This window comes from Anabrus simplex, chromosome 1 (assembly GCF_040414725.1).
Source record: "Anabrus simplex isolate iqAnaSimp1 chromosome 1, ASM4041472v1, whole genome shotgun sequence".
NCBI classification, from domain to species: domain Eukaryota; kingdom Metazoa; phylum Arthropoda; class Insecta; order Orthoptera; family Tettigoniidae; genus Anabrus; species Anabrus simplex.
Window position 1 is genome coordinate 615745017 of NC_090265.1, and position 21042 is coordinate 615766058.

Sequence of the window (21042 nt, forward strand, 5' to 3'; positions counted from 1 at the left end):
ACAGTTTCTAGCAGCAGGAATTTCTGAATAGATGGTATATTGGCTTTGAGAATTCCACATTACAATTTTCAGGTAACATTCGAGATCGAGGGAGCCTCCGTGGCTCAGACGGCAGCGCGTCAGCCTCTCACCGCTGGATACCGTGGTTCGAATCGTGGACACTCCATGTGAGATTTGTGCTGGACAAAGCGGAGGCGGGACAGGTTTTTCTCCGGGTACTCCGGTTTTCCCTGTCATCTTTCATTCCAGCAACACTCTCCCTTCTCATTTCATAGCATCTATCAGTCATTACTAAATCACTTTGGGAGAGGCGACCCCATCGTACCAATAACCTATATATGATTCATTCATTCATTCCATCCCTGACACGGTCAATGACTGGAAAACAGGTTATAGATTTTCATTCACTCGAGATCGAGTCTTGACTTTCTATCCCACTACAGTATTAGTCCATCAGTGTACTCTGTACACAGTGCAGACTCTCCGTGGCGAAATTAAGATAAGGTCAGTGTAGAGCCCTGCACGGATATACAAAATATTATCCGTATCCGCTCCGCATCCGCACTCACATCCGCATCAGCGAATAGTTATCCGCGGATATTTTAAATAATCAACTATAGTATAGTACACCCAAAGTATCGAAACGGATAGCTCTGTTAACGTAATACAATAGGCCTGACACCTGGCACCAGAACACCTACAGTCACAGGCTTATGAAGAATTTTCTCTTGCGACAACTACCAACGTACTGACCTCTGTTCCTTCCTTCCACTAATTGCGGGCAGTAGCCAGTTAGGCTTAGGTCAGATTTACGGCTTTATGATCTCAAGGTTCTTCATATATCACCATTCTCCCATACCTCTGTCAATGATCGCCTAACCACAAGCATAAATAAGAGTATACCTGAGTGAAAATCAATAAACTTTATTATTTAGAAATTATCAGCAAAATTATCCGCACTGCCATACAGTTTTCCATCGGCCAAGACACTAACTACGCGGATATCCGCATCCGTGCAGGGCTGTAGCTCATTGAGAGGTCTGAATATCAACTTACTCTACCCAGGTTTTAGCTCCAGGTCTGTAGGTACACTTGCAACGAGGGAGTAAAATTATCTATTTACTCTGAACTTTGCTAAAAATGAATCGAAGAATATTCCCTAGAAAAAGAGCATCTTAAATGGGAGCGAGGCGCAATGTAATGACATCATTATAGAAAAATGTCTAGGGGCGAAAGACGCGTATTACCGGGATATCGTTATAAGTGGAAACGTCTTAAGAAGGTTATATTTTACTGTGTTTAGCCCATGCTAAGAAGCAATGATATAATCTATTCGCATGTGCTTAGCATTGTAGCACTTTTCCTGAGAAATCTCAAGTTTCTAATCGTCTTTCATATTCTTCTTGGTCTTTTCCCCAGTTTATTGGGGTCGTAACTTAATGTGGGTTTGGTCCAGTTCTTCAGCACCAACTGACACCAACCCCATGTGGACGAATATGTTCACTATTGAACGTTTCTCTGGTGGTTCGTAGTTTGGTGAGTTGTATGTTTGTAAATGCATAAGTACTTTAAGACGAATACAAACATCCAGTCCCCAAGACCTCCGAACGAAGCCTAATACTCTGACCATTCAGCCAAGGAGCCAGATCTCAAGGTTTTAATGTACGAGAAAAACCTGCGTTGTCTTGTTCTGTACTTTTGGAACTTATTTTAGTACAAATTAATAATGTTTAAGACCACTTATTTGTCGTTATTAGCAGTTTATTCAATGATACTAAACAATAAGATTTTAAAAGAGCACGTATTTTGCAGGTATTCCTATTTTACAGTTTTCAATCGATATGATTCCGCTATCTATTTGGTTTTTGGAATGACAAGCAAAACTGACTCACCCTGAGGTAGGCTCCAACAAATCTCCGCTGTACCATTCCAACATTAACGAGATGGTGTCCAGGTAGCGGCGGAACGCCTTTGCAGGATCGGAACTCTGCTGACTGAGGATCAGGACGCGCAGGATACTAGGAATGGCCAGCACGACGAGCAGTCCACATAATTTGGACACGAACAAGGCGTAATAGTTCTTAGAGAAGAACTGTTGTCCTCTGAAATATAGTCAAATTGGTCATATTACACAAGAGAAAAGATGAAAATTTAGTTTGCAACTCTATATTAACGTTATATGAGGGTCACATGCACAGATTCCCCTCTTGTGAAGCATAGCTTATACCAGAGGAAAGCAAACGTTGTACTATGTAAACAAATACAGTTTCTCGTGCTTCATTCATACAGGGTGGGTTTACTACTCTTCCACTATTTACAGGTTCACTTTCAAGTTTTTAATGTAGTCCATTTCAGTTGGTCCTGCATTCAGAAAATCACTGTTGCTGCCATCGTAGGAACTGAAAATGCATTCTTCAGAGATGTGGCAGATAATTTGGTTGGGAGCATCACAGCAGCACTTTGGAGAAGGAAGTTCTTATCCTATTTAGGATAAGCCACGTTCTTCGAGGCAAACTGAAACCACTTGGCTTGACTGTGATGCAGGGAAGATTTTTACACTGACCGCGATTTTTCAGTCCAATCCTTCTTCCAGGTTTGCAGTACGTTGAAGTTGTTTGCTAGGGATCTAGCCATTCTGGTGGGTATTTTGAGAGCAGTCTATTGGTTTCTGCTGTAGTGATATCCTCATCGAACTGGATATTGGTAACAATCTTCTTGTACTAGTTGGCCAAGGCATGCTTTCGTCGGAAATCAGCTGGAGGGATGACTAGTAACCAAAACGTAGGAGTTGATTTACTTAATGTAACTGGAATGTTGCTCATGTCCGTAGGTTTAACCGAATATTACCCTACACATGACCCCTGGGTGGTGGTGAGCGAGCAACAACTTTCCGGCAGCCAAACAATATTTGTGATCTCTTGGCTACACTTCATTTCACAATGAAGAAATCAAATAAAGAGTAAGCATTCACTGTTTCGATATACAGTATTAGTTCTAGTCTCCGCACACTATAAATCAACAGCTCGACCATCAATCCCATCCGTAATCGGTTCTTACATATACATTCCTCAGCCGATCCAAGCAGGTAGCTCTCGAACTGTCAGTGGAGAAATGCCTTGGAATAACATTAGTAGACGAATAGGCTCAAACTGAGTTTTTTAAAGTACGGCAGGAAAGATCATAAAATGAAGATAAAGTTGGAATTCAAAACGTCAAATTGGGTCAAATATTCGTTCTGCAGTAGTAATATTTATTTAAAAAAAAATCATACGTCCTCCAGTGAAGGTGGCCATAAAGGTCCGGAATACATAACTTAAAGTATGTAATTTAAAATAATTTTTCTGGAAAATTCATCGTAAGGAAATTACAATTTCAGGTATAAATGCAACTGTATAATTTGCAGAGAATCTCTTATGGTCTGTAATAAGATTTTCTCTATGTCGTGGCAGTGTTCTTTGGCAGAGTACCTCTGGATCCAAACACAAGGCCTCTGTCATCCCATTGACCAAGAGGAATATTATATTTGGCTGTCAGATAATGCAGACATAGGGTATAAATTGCTTGCTTTTTCAGATTAACATCCTAAATTTGTTGCAGGTCCCTTTCGAAGCAAATGGACAAGGAATTGAAATGATTAACAAGGGAGATGTTTGATAAATTTCCAATTTCTTTGAAATCATTTAAGAACATACTGCCGGGCTGAGTGGCTCAGACGGTTGAGGCGCTGGTCTTCTGACCCCAACTTGGCAGATTCCATCCTGGCTCAGTCCGGTGGTATTTGGAGGTGCTCAAATCTGTTAGCCTCGTGTCGGTATATTTACTGGCAGGTAAAAGAACTCCTGCGGGACTAAATTCTGGCACCTCGGCGTCTCCGAAAACAGTAAGTAGTAGTTAATGGGACGTAAAACCAATAACATTTTTGTTATAAGAACATACTAGGCAAAGAACTGACGGGGAAACTGCCACCTGGGAGACAGCCCTAAATGCAGATCAATGGTTACTTGATTGGTAACACATCCATTTCCACAGCCTCATTCTTATCCCTATGTCCCTCGTTCAGTGTTCAACACTCCGAACCATGCTTTCAAACACAACACACACCACCACTTGGTTCGTCTGGATACATGTCGACTCCCAAAGATCCCATTTAAATATCTAATAGCCAATAATAGTTAACAATAGCTAATAATAATATTGTTATTGGGTTTACGTCCCACTAACTACTCTGGGTGTTTTCCGTGGTTTCCCATTTTAGCACCAGGAAAATGCTGGTGCTGTACCGTAATTAAGGCTACGGCCGCTTCGTTCCCATTCCTAGACCTTTCCTATCCCATTGTCGCCATAAAACTTATCTATGTAGAAACAACGTAAATCCAATTTAAAAAAAAGCATACTCTGGGATAGATCCATATCATATTCCCCAGTTTTGTCCATTAGTGAACCCAAGTTAAGTTACTTGAACACATCAAGATTTTTCACAGGAGCGAACTCAAAATTCAAATCCTCACCTTTTCTTTCTTTCTTAATCCGTTTACCCGCTAGGGTTATTTTTCCCTCGGACTAAATAAGCGATCCCACCTCTATCGAGTCAAGGGCATTGTCCTGGAGCGTGAGACTTTGGTCGGGGCATACAGCTGGGGAGATGGACCAGTATCTCGCCCAACTTGCTGTGTTGAACAGGGGCCTTGTGGGGGGTGGGAAAATTTGACGGGAACAAGGAACGGGGAAGAAAGCAGCCATGGCCTTAAGTTACGTACCACCCCGGCATTTATCTGGAGGAGAAGTGGGGAAACCAGGAAAAACCACTTCAAGGATGTCTGTGGTGAGAATCGTATACCCCTCTACTCAGTTGACCTCCCGAAGTTAAGTGGATCCCGTTCCAGTCCTCGTACCACTTTTAAAATTTCGTAGCAGAGCCTGGAATCGAATAATAATAATAATAATAATAATAATAATAATAATAATAATAATAATAATAATAATAATAATAATAATGTTATTGGATTTACGTCCCAGTAACTACTTGAACGATTTTCAGAGAAGCGAGGTGCCGGAATTTAGTCCCACAGGAATTCTTTTACGTGCCAGTAAATCTAGCTACACAAGGCTGACGTATTTGAGCACCTTCAAATACCACCGGACTGAGCCAGGATCGAACCTGCCGACTTGGGGTCAGAAGGCCTTCCTTTCTTCTGCCTTGTCCATCCCTGTACGGTTGCTCCCCCTGTGGGTGGTGGCGGTATAATATAATCCACGGTATTCCCTGCCTGTTGTAATAAGTGACTAAAAAGTGCCCCAGGGGCTCTTAACTTGGGTGTGTGGGTTGGCGACCACGGGGTCATCGGCTGAGTCCTGATATGATTTCCACTTAGTTGTACCAGTTTCCTCACATCCGCCTCTCCTATCCGGCCTCCCTTGTTCTTTTCCGACCCCGATAATATTAAGTTTGCGAATCCAAAGAAGGCTATCATTTTCATGCCCTTCGTGGTCCTTTTCTTTCTTTGGCCGAAACCTTCATTTTGCGATGTGTCAACCCCCTTCTATCCCCCCTTCTCAATATAGTGTTAATAAATAAAGGATGGTTGCTCTGTTGTACTTCCTAGTACCGAACGGTTGCTAGCTTACATTTCTGTCACACATTTTGTTACATGACACTATTTCGTTCCATTAATTTTCAGATGATCCCCAGCTCCAAGACATATTTATGTCAAAGTAACTTGAAGTTAAGGTCTGCTCGTTGTTAGCACACTGTGCAACTTTGAATGTATAATTCTATTACATTCGTGATGAATATTTACATGTCATTGCAATTATACTTGCCTTAGGCTACTGACGAGAGGGAAATCAATTTACCTTCGGAACTTCTCGTAATCGAACCAAGATGGCAGCTCTGCAGGCATTCCCGAACCCAATGGTACGTCAGCGCCATCTTTCAGCAAGGAAGCCAACTGCTCCGATATAGACGGCGGTATCTCCGAAACAATGCCATCTGTCAACCAAGAGAGAAAACATGATATGAGCGCTATCTACCACACTATAATCCAAACAAGATGAAAAGCTTTCTCTAGACCGCAGCGCTGGTGGTGTTGTTCGGTATCAAAAGATTGAATAGTTGCGGGGATGCGGCATTTTAATTAGACAGAAGTTAAAACAGATCGAGAGAAAGCTTGTCTGCAATAATTACTGACGTCATCTAGAACACTTTACATCCACAGTGTCATTTATTTTCCAATACTGCCATGAAAATAAAGAGAACAAGTATTCAGCTTAAACTTTTAAAGCAGATACATGGTCATGGTATTTTATTTTGTAATTACATTGTGGTCCGCCTCTGTGGTGTAGTGGTTAGCGTGATTAGCTGCCACCTCCGGAGGCCCGGGTTCGATTCCCGGCTCTGCCATCCTGGAAGTGGTTTTCCGTGCTTTCCCATTTCTCCTCCAGGCGAATGCCGGGATGGTACCTAACTTACGGCCACGGCCGCTTCCTTCCCTCTTCCTTGCTATCCCTTCCAATCTTCCCATCCCTCCACAAGGCCCCTGTTCAGCATAGCAGGTGGGGCCGCCTGGGCGAGGTACTGGTAATACTCCCCAGTTGTATCCGCCGACCAAGAGTCTGAAGCTCCAGGACACTGCCCTTGAGGCGGTAGAGTTGGGATCCCTCGCTAAGTCCGAGGGAAAAACCGAACCTGGAGGGTAAACAGATGATGATGATGATGATGATGATGATGAATTACATTGTGAATATAGCTGCCATTGTAATTTATTTGTATTGCACCGGGAACCTTGGCCCGGGTGCCTATATTGAAAATAAATATTAAAAAATCATTAGGCACAATCTTACCACAACGTTGAACTTATTAAACACTCATTCTTTTACCGAACCAATTTGCTCTTCCTGAGTTTGATGTAAGCCTTAATACTGCTGATTCAATTAAAAATAACTTAAAAAGAAGTGTAGTGTCCGCCTACAGTTTATTCCATGTTTTGTGCCAAATGGTTTCGAGGGTATATAGAGGAAGGAAGTTAAAGGCACACTTAGTAAAACTAGATGACAATTTATTGTTGTAAGACTCTTTTGCGGTCCGCCTCTGTGGTGTAGTGGTTAGCTTGATTAGCTGCCACCCCCGGAGGCCCGGGTTCGATTCCCGGCTCTGCCACGAAATTTGAAAAGTGGTATGAGGGCTCGAACGGAGTCCATTCAGCCTCGGGAGGTCAACGGAGTAGAGGTGGGTTCGATTCCCACCTCAGCCATCCTGGAAGTGGTTTTCCGTGGTTTCCCACTTCTCCTCCAGGCGAATGCCGGGATGGTACCTAACATAAGTCCACGGCCGCTTCCTTCCCTCTTCCTTGCCTATCCCTTCCTATCTTCCCATCCCTCCACAACGCCCCTCTTCAGCATAGCAGGTGAGGCCGCCTGGGCGAGAAACTGGTCATTCTCCCCAGTTGTATCCCCGACCAAGAGTCTGAAGCTCCAGGACACTGTCCTTGAGGCGGTAGAGGTGGGATCCCTCGCTGAGTCCGAGGGAAAAGCCGACCCTGGAGGGTAAACAGATGATGATGATGATGATGAAGACTCTTTTGCGTACTGAATATGTGTAAACTAACAAAATGTTTGGTAACAGTATAACAGTGTTATGTTACACCATATTTAATGTCCCTCTTTCACCAAAGGACAGTGCACCGCCGCAGCTTTGATTTGTTTGATTCTCGGACGGGCCGGTGATTTTTACCTTCGTTTATTAATTCGTCTGGCTCGAAGACTATGTATGTGTGTGTGTGTCGTCTTCAAAAATATAATTCTTCGTAGGTGGGGCCCCGTCATCACGGACCGCAGGTCAACTATAGGCGTCAGTTCGAAAAACCTGTACTAGATCTCTCCGGAGTCCATACGCCGTTACATTATTATTATTATTATTATTATTATTATTATTATTATTATTATTATTATTATTATTATTATTATTATTATTATTATTATTTACAGCCGCCTCTGTGGTGTAGTGGTTAGTGTGATTAACTGCCACCCCCGGAGGCCCGGTTTCGATTCGCGTTTCTGCTACGAAATTTGAAAAGTGGTATAGGGGCTGGAACGCGGTCCGCTCAGCCTCGGGAGGTCAACTGATTAGAGGGGGTTCGATTCCAACCTCAGCCGTCCTGGAAGTGGTTTTCCGTGGTTTCCCCATTCTCCTCCAAGCAAATGCCGGGATGGTATCTGATTTAAGGCCACGGCCGCTTCCTTCCCTCTTCCTTGCCCGCCCTTTCATTCTTCCCATCCTCACAAGGCTCCTGTTCAGCATAGCAGGCGAGGCCACCTGGGCGAGGTACTGGTCCTCCTACCCAGTTGTATCCCCTCTGACTCAATGTCTCACGCTCCAGGACACTTCCCTAGAGGCGGTAGAGGTGGGATCCGTCGCTGAGTCTGAGGGAAAAACCAACCCTGGAGGGTAAACAGATGAAGAAAGAAAGATTAATATTTATGATGAGGCCTACTACGGACCACATGACAATTATTTCAAGTCATTCTTCCTTCTTGATTCCTCTTCCGTTCTTTCCAGTATTCCCTCATCATTGTACTATGCTTTATCCATTCCACCTCAGACCACTTTGGACCGGATATCCTTTTCATTCTTCCTTGGAATCCTTCCATTCTCTTTAAAAATCTCTTTCTCTTATTCCTTTCTAAATCTTCATTGACCTCTTGTAACCAGCTCGTTGTTGACTTGTTCTCCCAATGGAACTGGAATATCTGTTTTGTCAATCTGTTTTGTCAATCTGTTTTGTCAATCTGTTATCATCCATTCTATAGATACGTCCAAAAATAGCGATCTCTTTTCACTTATTGTTTCTGTAGTATTTTCTATCTTCGGGCATATTTCCTTCTTCTTCTTCTTCTTCTTCTTCTTCTTCTTCTTCTTAATCTGTTTACTCTGCAGGGTCGGTTTTTCCCTCGGACTCAACGAGGGATTCCACCTCTACCGCCTCAAGGGCAGTGTCCTGGAGCTTCAAACTTGGGTCGTGGGATACAACTGAGGAGGATGACTAGTACCTCGCCCAGGCGGCCTCACCTGCTATGCTGAACACAGGCCTTGTGGAGGGATGGGAAGATTGGAAGGGATAGGCAAGGAAGAGGCAAGGAAGCGGCCCTGGCCTTAAGTTAGGTACCATCCCGGCATTTGCCTGGAGGAGAAGTGGGAAACCACGGAAAACCACTTCTAGGATGGCTGAGGTAGGAATCGAACCAACCTATACTCAGTTGACCTCCAGAGGCTGAGTGGACCCTGTTCCAGTCCTCGTACCACTTTTCAAATTTCGTGGCAGAGCCGGGAATCGAAGCCGGACCTCTGGGGGTGGCAGTTAATCACTCTAACCACTACACCGCAGAGGCATATTTCCTTATTACTCCTTAATTTCCATTGTACTGTTGTTTTAATTATTATTATTATTATTATTATTATTATTATTATTATTATTATTATTATTATTATTATTATTATTATTATTATTATTATTATTATTATTACCAAAGCATGCCTTTGCTGGCAAGACCTAGTGTTTACAGTGCACTATTATCTTCTGGTGTGGGCTAAAACAAATTTGTTTATATTCATTCACCTGCCTCAGTCTCATCCTTGGCTGTCACAACATGAAAGTGACCGAGGCATGAGCGATGCTAGTAATGCCATTCATTATACAGCCAGTCTCTGTTATGAATGGTGTGAAAATGTTGCTCATAAGATCGGTTGGTGCGGGCATTTCAGTGGGCTTGAAAGACTGAGATATAGTAGCAACTTCTGGCTCAGTGAGGAAACCAACTCTTCATTTTCCTAGTACGCCTCTGCAGTGACGCCTGGGCCACCTATGACGATTGAGGTCCAAACCAGCCTCCGGACTGAGCACTCAATATGCATACATTACCAAAGTATAACTTAACATCAGAAATACGAATTAAATAATTAGGTATGAAGACAACATTCTATATGTTGCCCTCCCAGGTAACATTTACATTCAAGCGAAATAGATTGACCTATAACCGTAAAATTGAAAGAAGCATTCTGACAGGGCTGAAGGGAGGAGCATTGCACGTGTCATTGCACGGTGTTGCCACATTTCTGCATTCCGTTCTTCCCCTCGTTTCCGGCTCACTTGTTCATTCGTTCAGACCGCTCAGTTGTGAGAGGTTTGGCAACTCCAAGCAACTCGACCCGGCCAGCAGCCTTATATCCATGGCAACCACAGTGGGCACGCCCACGTTTCCATGGGAACCATACCCCCTACTCCCTTCTTCCTGCTCAGGTAGGCAGTAAACGGACCTCCCTCTAAGAACTGTTAGGATGCATCTTTCAGTATTACGACCGTACTGCATTTATCAAAATGATATTTCCGTGAATTTAGGAAATAAACGAAACATAATCTTTGTTTACGCCAAAGACAATAGCGAATGAAACAAATTCGTGTACAGTCGACCTGCTCACATACATGAAATTCTTCCACAGTATTTTCACACAGGCAAATGCTGGGGCTGTACCTGAATTAAGGCCACTGCCGCTTCCTTCCAGCTCCTAGGCCTTTTCTATCCCATCGTCGCCATAAGACTATCTGTGTCAGTGCGACGTAAAGCCCCTAGCAAAAAAAAAAAAAATCTTCCACAGTAAAAGCAAAAGAAACAGAATTATAGTGTATGCGGCCCACACCAGGACTACAGTGCCTACTTGATACGAGAACTGGAAAAGATCCAACAGAAAGCAGCACGGTTTGTTGTGGGTGGTTTCAGACAAAGGAGTAGTGTTACGAAAACATGGTGCAAACTTTGAGCTGGGAAGACTTTGGAGTAAGGAGACGAGATGCTCAAGTAAGTGGCATGCTCCGGACTGTCAGAGGAGAAGTGGCGTTGAATAACATTAGTAGATGAATAAGCTTGATGGGAGATTTAAGTAGGAAATATCATAATATGAAGTTGGAATACAACAGGAAAAATTGGGGCAAATAATCATTCACAGGGCGAGGAGCAAGGGGTTGAAATCATTTATCTAGGGAAAAGTTCGATAAATTTCCAAGTTCTTCGAAAACGTTTAAGAAAAGGCTAGGTAAATAAGTGATAGGGAATCTTCTACCTGGGCGATAGCCATAAATGCAAATCGTTGATGATTGATGATGATAGAAGTGGTTCAGTGGCGTAGCCTGACTTATAAAATGCATATTTAACCAGATTTTCAAATCATGGAGATTTGAACTGATGTGGAATATAGCTTTGCGAGTTCATTATTGGCCCGCCTCTGTGGTGTAGTAGTTAGTGTGATTAGCTGCCACCCCCGGAGGCCCGGTTTCGATTCCCGGCTCTGCCACGAAATTTGAAAAGTGGTACGAGGGCTGGAACGGGGTCAACTCAGCCTCGGGAGGTCAACTGAGTGGAGGTGGCTTCGATTCCTACCTCAGCCATCCTGGAAGTGGTTTTCCGTGGTTTCCCACTTCTCCTCCAGGCAAATACCGGGATGGTACCTAACTTAAGGCCACGGCCGCTTCCTTCCCTCTTCCTTGTCTATCCCTTCCAATCTTCCGATCCCCCGCAAGGCTCCTGTTCAGTATACTGTAGAAGGTGAGGCCACCTGGGCGAGGTACTGGTTATCATCCCCAGTTGTATCCCCTGACCCATAGTCTGAAGCTCCAGGGCACTGCCCTTGAGGCGGTAGAGCTGGGATCCCTCGCTGAGTCCGAGGTAAAAACCGACCCTGAAGGGTAAACAGATAAAGAAGGAAGAAGAAGAAAAAAAAGAGTTCATTAAGCCTTTAATGGAAGGTATTTTTGAAGTTTTCGTCATACAAAACAAAACCTGATACAAGTCGGGGATTTTAACCTTCATTGGTTAATTCCTTTTGCCCGAGAATTAACCTGACACTCGTTTCTGACGTAGGCTAAGTAATACGTGCTCCTCCAGAAGCACAACTTTGAAATGTTTTATCGACTCCTGACGCTGGATAGAACACACGTCCTCACGAGTGAACGCAGCACGAATTTACTCGTCTCTCCCATTAAGCCCTCTTTGAAGATGTTATTTCAAAAAAATCTGCATAGTCAGAATAAATCAGTCTACTTAGTCTTCTAACAGGACCTAAATTTGAACATATCTTTTTGCACCTCAAAATACCGCTATGTGACAATGTTGAGGGGAGAAATACTCACCCGCAGCACATGTATCACTTACGACGAAAATTCGTTGATACAGTTCATGCAATACTGAAGTTTAGTGGGCAGAGCCTTTCTGATCAGAGTTTTAAGCGGAAATATTATCACATAGCGGTTTTTCTGGGCGCAACGACGACATATTCTGAAATATTCTAACAGTTGCAGAATTTCCCCGACCAATGAACCAATGAACGGAGTCGAGCGAATTGGCTACGTGATTCGAGACACGTAACTGTGAGCGTACATTCGGGAGTGCGTTCGAACCCTACTGTCGGCAGCCATGAGGATGGTTTCCGTGGTTTCCCATTTTCACACCAGGCAAATGTTGAAGTTGTACCTTAATTAAGGCCACGGTCGCTTCCTTTCCTGTCCCTTTCTTGCCATAAGAGCTTTCTGAGTCGATAGGACGTAAAACAAATAGCTATGAGAAAAAGGTAGAAATATGATGATCGTATTCGTGGGCCTAATTTAATGTTCGTCGTGTGGAGAGTCAATTCGGGGTGAATTCACGTAGCAATAATTGCCCATCATGTGTGGCGTATTACATCCAGCTCTATGACCATCGTACTAGCCTTTGATTCAGAGCAATCCGGGTTCGATTTCCGTTCGAAACCGGAATTTTAACTGCGTGTGGTTAATTTCTCTGGCTCGGGAACTGAGTAGTTTTGTTCGCCTTAGTACACTTCCCTTCATTTACATACAACACATGACTAACCACCACAAAAATACGCAGCATTGAATACATTCCTCTACATAGGGTTGGCATAAGGGATGGCATCCTGCCGTAAACCTAGGCTAAATCCACGTCAAATACCAACCCCAATATAGGGAAAAGCCAAGTGGTAGTTGTAGAAGAAGAAGAAGTGTAACGTAACTGTCTGCAATGCACATGGTTCTCTTAAAACGGGTCTAGCTGAAATGTCTAGTCTGTACAGTATATAGTACCAACCAAATGTACAGGACAGAAGAATTAACGTTTGGTGTCCACCACAACTTCCTCTTCTATTTCCTCTAACGTCTCGATTACTCACTGTGTAAATATAAATTACGACAGGATATACTCTCCACTCCTCGACTTAACGGATATGCACAATACATGACTTTTACTGCCTTCCCTTTCTAGGATCATTCACTGTCTTTGCAGATGGGATTAAAAGCGAGTCCCTAAAATACACCAAAATAGCCTTGGTATTAAAGTAGGAGGAAGCCTAATTCAAACCATCAGATATGTCGATAACTGAGCTATAATCACAAGAAGCCCAACCATCCTATCAAGACTCCTACTACTACAACTATATGAGAGAATCAATGTCTATGGAATGAAAATCAACAACAGTAAAACAAAAGTAATATTGTTCAGCAACAATCTGCGCCCATCTGGCGAGGCAGTACTGTAGATAGCTCAATGCAAATTTCTTGACCGTATTCCGTTTTATTTCATCATCTGTTTAACGTCCAGGTTTGGCTTTTCCTGCGGACTCAGCGAGGGATCCAACCTTTTCCATCTCAGCTGCGGATTACAACTGCGGAAGGAAGACCAGTACCTCGCCCAGGCAGCCACACCTGCTGTGCTGAACAGGAGCTTTGTGGTGGATGGAAAGTTTGGAAGGAATAAGCAAGGAAGAGGGAAGGAAGCGGCCGTGGCCTTAGGTTAGGTATAATACCAGCATTTGCCTGGAGCATAAATGGGAAACCACGGAAAACCCATTAGAGGATCGCTGAGGTGGGAATTGAACCCCATCATCTACTCAATTGACCTCCCGAGACTTTTCAAATTTCGTGTCAAAGCCGGAAATCGAACCCATGCCTCGGGGAGGGGGCCAGCTAATCACACAAACCACTACACTACAGAGACAGACCTAGGGCGGATTACCACAGAAAATTTACGAGTCTATCATGGCACTGAGCCTCGGTGGCTCAGGTGGCAACGCGCCGGCCTCTCACTGCTAGGTTCCGAGGTTCAAATCCCAGTTATTGCAAGTGAGATTTGTGCTGAAAAAAACGGAACCGGGACAGGATTTTCTCCGGTACTCCTATCATCTTTCATTCCAGCAGCACTCTCCAATGTCATTTCATTTCATCTATCAGTCATTTTTCACTGCCCCAGTAGAGTTCGACAGGCTTCGGCAGCCTGCACAATTCTTATCCTTGCCACTAGATAGTAGCTTCATACAGTCCATTCCTGATATGATCGAATGACTGGAAACAAGCTGTCGGTCTTTTTTAAGTCATGACCGTGGGACCAGAATCGCTATGACAAAGCAAACATCCCGTGACATTCCCCGTTTTGTCAAAGTACTATGTCCCTAAGCCTACGTAAATTGATACATACATATATTATCATTATAGAGCGTTATGCCTTTCAGCGTTCAGTCTGCAAGCCTCTGTGAATTTTAAAAACGTCGTCACAATCCTCTATTTGCAACTAGTGTTGTGGCCTCATTTAGTTCTATACCTCATATCTTTAAATCATTAGAAACTGAGTCTAACCATCGTCGTCTTGGTCTCCCTCTACTTATCTTACCCTCCATAACAGAGCCCATTATTTTCCTAGGTAACCCATCCTCCTTCATTCGCCTCACAAGACCCCACCACCGACGCAGGTTTATGGGTACAGCTTCATACATCGAGTTCATTCCTAACTTAGCATTTATCTCTGCATTCCGAGTACCCTCCTGCCATTGTTCCCACCTGTTTGTACCAGCAATCATTCTCGCTACTTTCATGTCTGTTACTTCTAACTTATGAATGACATATCCTGAGTCCACCCAGATTTCGCTCCCGTAAAGCAAAGTTGGTCTGAAAACAGACTGGTGTAAAGATAGTTTCGTCTGGGAGCTGACTTTCTTCTTACAGAATACTGTTGATCACAACTGCGAGCTCACTGCATTAGCTTAACTACACCTTGATTCAATCTCACTTACTATATTGCCATCCTGGGAGAACACACAACCTAAATACTTGAAATTATCTACCTGTTCTAGCTTTGTATCACCAATCTGACATTCAATTCTGTTGAATTTCTTACCTACTGACATCAATTTAGTCTTCGAAAGGCTAATTTTTATACTATACTCATTGCACCTATTTTCAAGTTCCAAGATATTAGACTGCAGGATTTCGTCACAATCTACCATTAAGACCAAGTTGTCAGCACAGGCCAGACTGCTTACTACATTTCCACCTAACTGAATCCTTCCCTGCCACTTTATACACTTCATCAGTTGATCCATGTAAACTACGAACAGCAAAGGGAAAGATTACAGCCTTGTCTAACACCTGTGAGTACCCTGAACAAAGAACTCATTCTACCATCAATTCTCGCTGAAGCCCAATTGTCAACATAAATGCCTTTGATTGATTTTAATATTCTACCTTTAATTCCATAGTCCCGCAGGATGGCGAACATCTTTTCCCTCGATACCCTGTCATATGCTTTCTCTAGATCTACGAAACATAAACACCGCTGTCTATTCCTCTCGTAGCATTTTCTTCAATTACCTGGCGCATACTGAAAATCTGATCCTGAGAGCCCCTCTGTGGTCTGAAACCACACTCGTTTTCATCCAACTTCCTCTCAACCACTGATCGCACCCTCCCTTCCAAGATGCCAATGAAAACTTTCCCTGGTATACTAATCAATGGGATTCCTCGATAGTTGTTGCAATCCTTCCTGATCCCTTGCTTATAAGCTTTTGTCCAGTCTAAAGGTACCTTACCAACACTCCATGCTAATCTTACTACTCAACGAAGCCATTTCATCCCTGCCTTCCCACTATACTTCACCATTTCAGGTCTAATTTCATCTATTCCTCTTGCTTTATGACAATGGAGTCTATTTACCACCCTTTCCACTTCCTCAAGCGTAATTTTACCAACATCATTTTCATCCTCCCCACGAGCTCCGTTGTTCGCGACATCAGCAGAAAGATTTATTTTTACGTTGAGAAGATGTACAAAATATTCCCTCCACCTCTCTAGTGATTCCCTGGGATCTATTATGAGTTCACCTGAATTACACAAAACACCGTTAATTTCCTTTTTCCCTCTCTTCTTAAGATTCTTTATTACTGTCCAGGAAAGTTTCCCTGCTGCCTGACCTAGCCTTTCCAAGTTACCACCAAAATCTTCCCAGGACTTCTTTTTGGATTCAACAACTATTTGTTTCGCTCTGTTTCTTTCATCAACGTACAATTCCCTGTCTGCATCGGCCATAGTTAGGGGCCATTTCTGATAAGCCTTCTTCTTACGTTTACAAGCTGCTCTCACTTCATTATTCAACCAAGATGTTCACTTTTTCCCATATTTACACACAGTTGTTCCCAGGCATTCCCTTGCTGTTTTTACTACAGCTTCCCTGTATGCCACCCATTCTTTTTCTATATCCTGAAGCTATTTACTGTCTACTCTTGGACACTCACTGATCATATCCATGTACTTCTGTCTAATTTCCCTGTCCTGGAGATTTTCTACCCTTATTCGTTTGCAGACAGATTTTACTTTCTCAATCTTAGGCCTAGAGATACTTAGTTCACTACAGATCAGACTTCTTGAATTCGAAGTTGGTTAAGATATAGTTCATTCTGGATCGGGTCTATTATGGATCTGGTACCCCTAGTCTCCCATAAGTAGCGGTGAATAGCCTTGTGCTTGAAGAATGTACTCGTAACTGCTAAACCCATACTAGCACAGAAGTCCAGCAAACGCTTCCCATTCCCATTAGCTTCCATATCTTCCCCACATTTACCAATCACCCTTTCGTACCCTTCAGTTCTATTTCCAACTCTCGCATTGAAATCACCCATTAGCGCTATCCTATCCTTGCTGTTGACCCTGACTACGATGTCACTCAATGCTTCATAAAACTTGTCAACTTCATCCTCAACTGCACCCTCACATGGTGAATACACTGAGACAATTCTCAACCTAATCCCTCCAACTGCCAAATTACCCATATCATTCGCTCATTTACGTGCCTAACAGAAACTATGTTGCGTGCAATGGTATTCCTGATAACTAGCCCTACCCCATACTCTGCCCTTCCCTTTCTATCACCCGTCAGGCACACTTTATAATCTCTTCCTCGTTATCTCCTGTTACCCAAATATCACTTACTCCTAGCACATCCAGATGCATCCTCTTTGCTGACTCAGCCAGTTCTACTTTCTTTTTTCCATAAGTCCCATTAATATTGATAACTCCCCACCGAATTCCATTTCGTTCGCCAAGTTGTTTCCAAGGAGTCCCTCGCCTGTCATATGGGAGTGGGACTTCGTTAGTCCCATAGGTCCGAGGCCTGCTTAATGAAAGCATATTATATTTGGTCCGTACCCTGCCAAAACATGAACGCTAAATAAGAAAGGTATTAGGAGGCTTGAATCTTTCGAGATGTTGTGTTGGCGTCGAATACTAATCTGGACAAGGAGGACGACCAATGTTGAGAGGAAGCTGCTGAGTCACACTAGGAAGAGACAACTCTCGTTAAGAGACCATTGGCAGTCTTAGTTATGGCAGTTTGATGACTGAAGTAATCGGAGATCGAATACCAGGCAAGACCAAAGTTCCTTCCCCCTTCTAGCCCTTTCTTCTCCCATCGTGACCATAAGACCTTTGTATCGGTGCGTCGTAAAACAAATTGTAAAAAATATATATATATTGTCGTGACGTGATATCTAGCCATTGCATGAATGATTTTTAAAATGAGTAGTTATGTTCCTGCGTTTCGGAGTCCACGTAAAATTGAAGGGCTCATGATTGCAATCACGATATCAAAAGTTACGTAAAACTGCAAACTTTATTATTTTTCAATAATAATATATATGATCAGAAGCTTTTAATTATTTCAGAGCCGTAGAGACGCTAAGCTGTTGGATATATATATATGGCGTATGGCTTTTAGTGCCGGGAGTGTCCGAGGACAAGTTCGGCTCGCCAGATGCAGGTCTTTCGACTTGACACCCGTAGGTGACCTGCGCGTCATGATGAGAATGAAATGATGATGAGGACGACACATACACCCAGTCCCCGTGCTAGGGAAATTAACCAATTAAGGTTAAAATTCCCGACCCTGCCGGGAATCGAACCCGGGACTCCTGTGGCCAAAGGCCAGCACGCTAACCATTTAGCCATGGAGCCGGACAGCTGTTGGAATATTACCCTGAAGAGAAGTTCTTCATCGTGCTTTTAAAACTACTGATGCAAGTCTTCTGTATTTTAGCACTCTGCGCCGGGATTTAATCCCTTCCATAACCTTGACCAGAGAACGTGAGTACCGGTATCTAAAAGACTGCGCTACGTAGCAGTTTACCACATTTAATTAATATTATATTCTAACAGCAAAGACAGAACTACGAGAGATCCTGTTCCGGAAGTCACTTGCTGATCATAGACGACAGAGCATGTTGCTCATGAATTGCTTTTTTTCTGTCGTCAAAGAATCCATAATCTTTAACTTTGATGTCCTCGGGAAGATCGAGTGAGTATCCACAGGATTATTATTATTATTATTATTATTATTATTATTATTATTATTATTATTATTAAAGAAAAGTAGCTGTTTCATCCTCACAGATTCATGGATAAATGGTTAGAATGCTGGCCTTTGCTTTAAGGATTCCCGGGTTCGATTTCTGCCCGGGTCAAGGATTTTAGCCATTATTAATTAGTTAAATCCTCTGGCTCGGGTCTGAGTGTTTGTCTTCAGGATTATAATTTATTTTTGATAGGGAAGGTCTCTCTGGAGGTTACACGCAATAATAATAATAATAATAATAATAATAATAATAATAATAATAATAATAATAATAATAATAATAATAATAATGTTATTAATTATCAATTATGAATGATTATCATCCTCACAGAATGGACAGCAAAATTCTTTCTTTCTTTTCTTTCTTTCCACAACTCATGTACAGTAAACACTATTTATTCATTTAATCAAATGTATCTCAGAACGCGAAGGATTCCTTTTTACGTATCTTAGGAATGGAAAAGTTACTTTTAGATATTGTTTACTAGCATGTACCCGCGGCTTCGCCCACGTTTATTAATTCGACTGTTAGATATTCTTAATAATGTATTTAACAGCAAAATACAAACATTAACTTGACGCTTCTTTTCTTGACTTTCAATAGTTCTTCATCTTTTCACTTTGCTGTTTCCTCCTCTCTTGGGTCCTTCTCCTGCAAACCCTTGAAATTGTTATCAATTCTCTGAAAGTTGTTCTGTCTTATTATTCCAATCTCTATCTTATCTATTTTTTACTCCTCGGATCCACTTTCCGTGGTTCTAAGATAGCTAACATCGAAAAGAAAATAATAAGAAAGCATTATTTTTATGAACACATCGTTTTTACATACATTGCATCATTGTATTTTTAATTGTTACTTTCAATGCTTACTAGGTTACCGGGTTGCTGGATGGAACAAATAATATTGATATAAAAGACCATATTGTATTTTCAAAAACTAATTTTACCTTATAAAGATTTCAGATAATCATATTAAGTGTCCTTACATTTGGAGCTAAGATGTATAGATCATTTGCCTTTCCAACTCTTGAACAGCCCACATACAGTTCACCTTGGGAGAAGCACGGTTTACGAACACCGAGTCCTAAAAACATAAGTTATTGTTCTTGTGCCTTGTTGATGCACATAGTGAAACTCATGCGAACGTGGAACTGCAGACGTCAAAATTGAAACGGTATATCCGAAGGGCTGATTTGAATCCGAGGACGGAATATTTCTTCGCCCGCGGTATGTGCAGTTATGATGGTGACTTCAGGGCATTAGTTTCTTGACTGAGAGTCATGTTCCATTTCAGAGGGAAGGAGGGTTAATATTCCTAAGAAGGATAATCGGTGCCACAATCGTCCGCTCCAAGATGTTCGAAGGTACTCCAGGTAACTCCAAGTTGTTCAAAAGCTCTGTCGTGTAGTTGAAAGCCGCATCTGTATTACTTGACGTGTTGATAGACTTGTAAATTTGTAGAACACCGGGTAATTCCTGTAAAAGTTGCTTGTTGATGATGCTGACAACTTCATTTCTTGGATCAGCAATAGCTCTTTGACACGACCATACATGATCGTTGAAATGCTGAGCCTACCAGCGTTAAAAATCCACAGTTCTAGACCTCCAGGCAACGAACTCAATGTTGAGAACATCCCAGGATATGAGCTACGAATTTTAGGTAAATAAAATATACTGAACTATGAGAATATATGCTTTATTTATTCCTAAAAATTACATTTTCTTAATCATCGCTATCCGGTCGATTAGATTAGCAGTTTGCCGTTTTCTACTACTACGAACGCTAATGTGAGCCAATGCATTGTTTCACTTAAGCACCGCTACGAACGCTAATGTGAATCAATGCAGAGTTTCACTTAAGCACTTATAACTACATTCGGTGTGGAAATTTTTTTAAAATAAAAAAGGCTGAGGGTATTGAACCAAGGAATACTTTACAGAAAGAAGTATGTAAATAAGTAAATTTGGCTAGGATTTGAATCAAAAAGAAAACGAGTAAAGAAACAAGAGGTTTTAGGCTATTTTTCCGGAACTGCATTTAGTCCGGAAGTGATTTTAGAAATTTGTTTTTTTAGTTTGATAACGCTATACAAGACTCACAGTTTGAAACCTTTCCGGGCCTGTTAGTCCTTCAACTTTCGGCACAATTGAGGAAATTGCTTAATTTTACGCTTTTCGTACTTTGGGAACCCCTACTTTGCTAAGAAATGTTTTCAAAATTAAAATTTCTGATCTCTGCGTGCCGTAGATTTGGTTGGGTATCGCACACATACATACAGATAAAGACTTCCGAATATTACGGACTGAATATGGCTTCTAGTGTCGGGGACC

General features: G+C 42.3%; 1 protein-coding gene across 1 annotated transcript in view; it reads right to left on the reverse strand.

Moving 5' to 3' along the window:
• LOC136870987 (uncharacterized) overlaps nt 1-21042 on the reverse strand; it is a 170643-nt gene that overhangs the window by 39684 nt on the left and 109917 nt on the right. The window contains exons 2-3 of the mRNA XM_067144952.2: nt 5854-5989; nt 1893-2102 (exon numbers count right to left, since the gene is read on the reverse strand). Of these exons, the coding sequence (XP_067001053.1) occupies nt 1893-2102; nt 5854-5989 (346 nt within the window). The remainder of the gene's footprint in view (nt 1-1892; nt 2103-5853; nt 5990-21042) is intronic.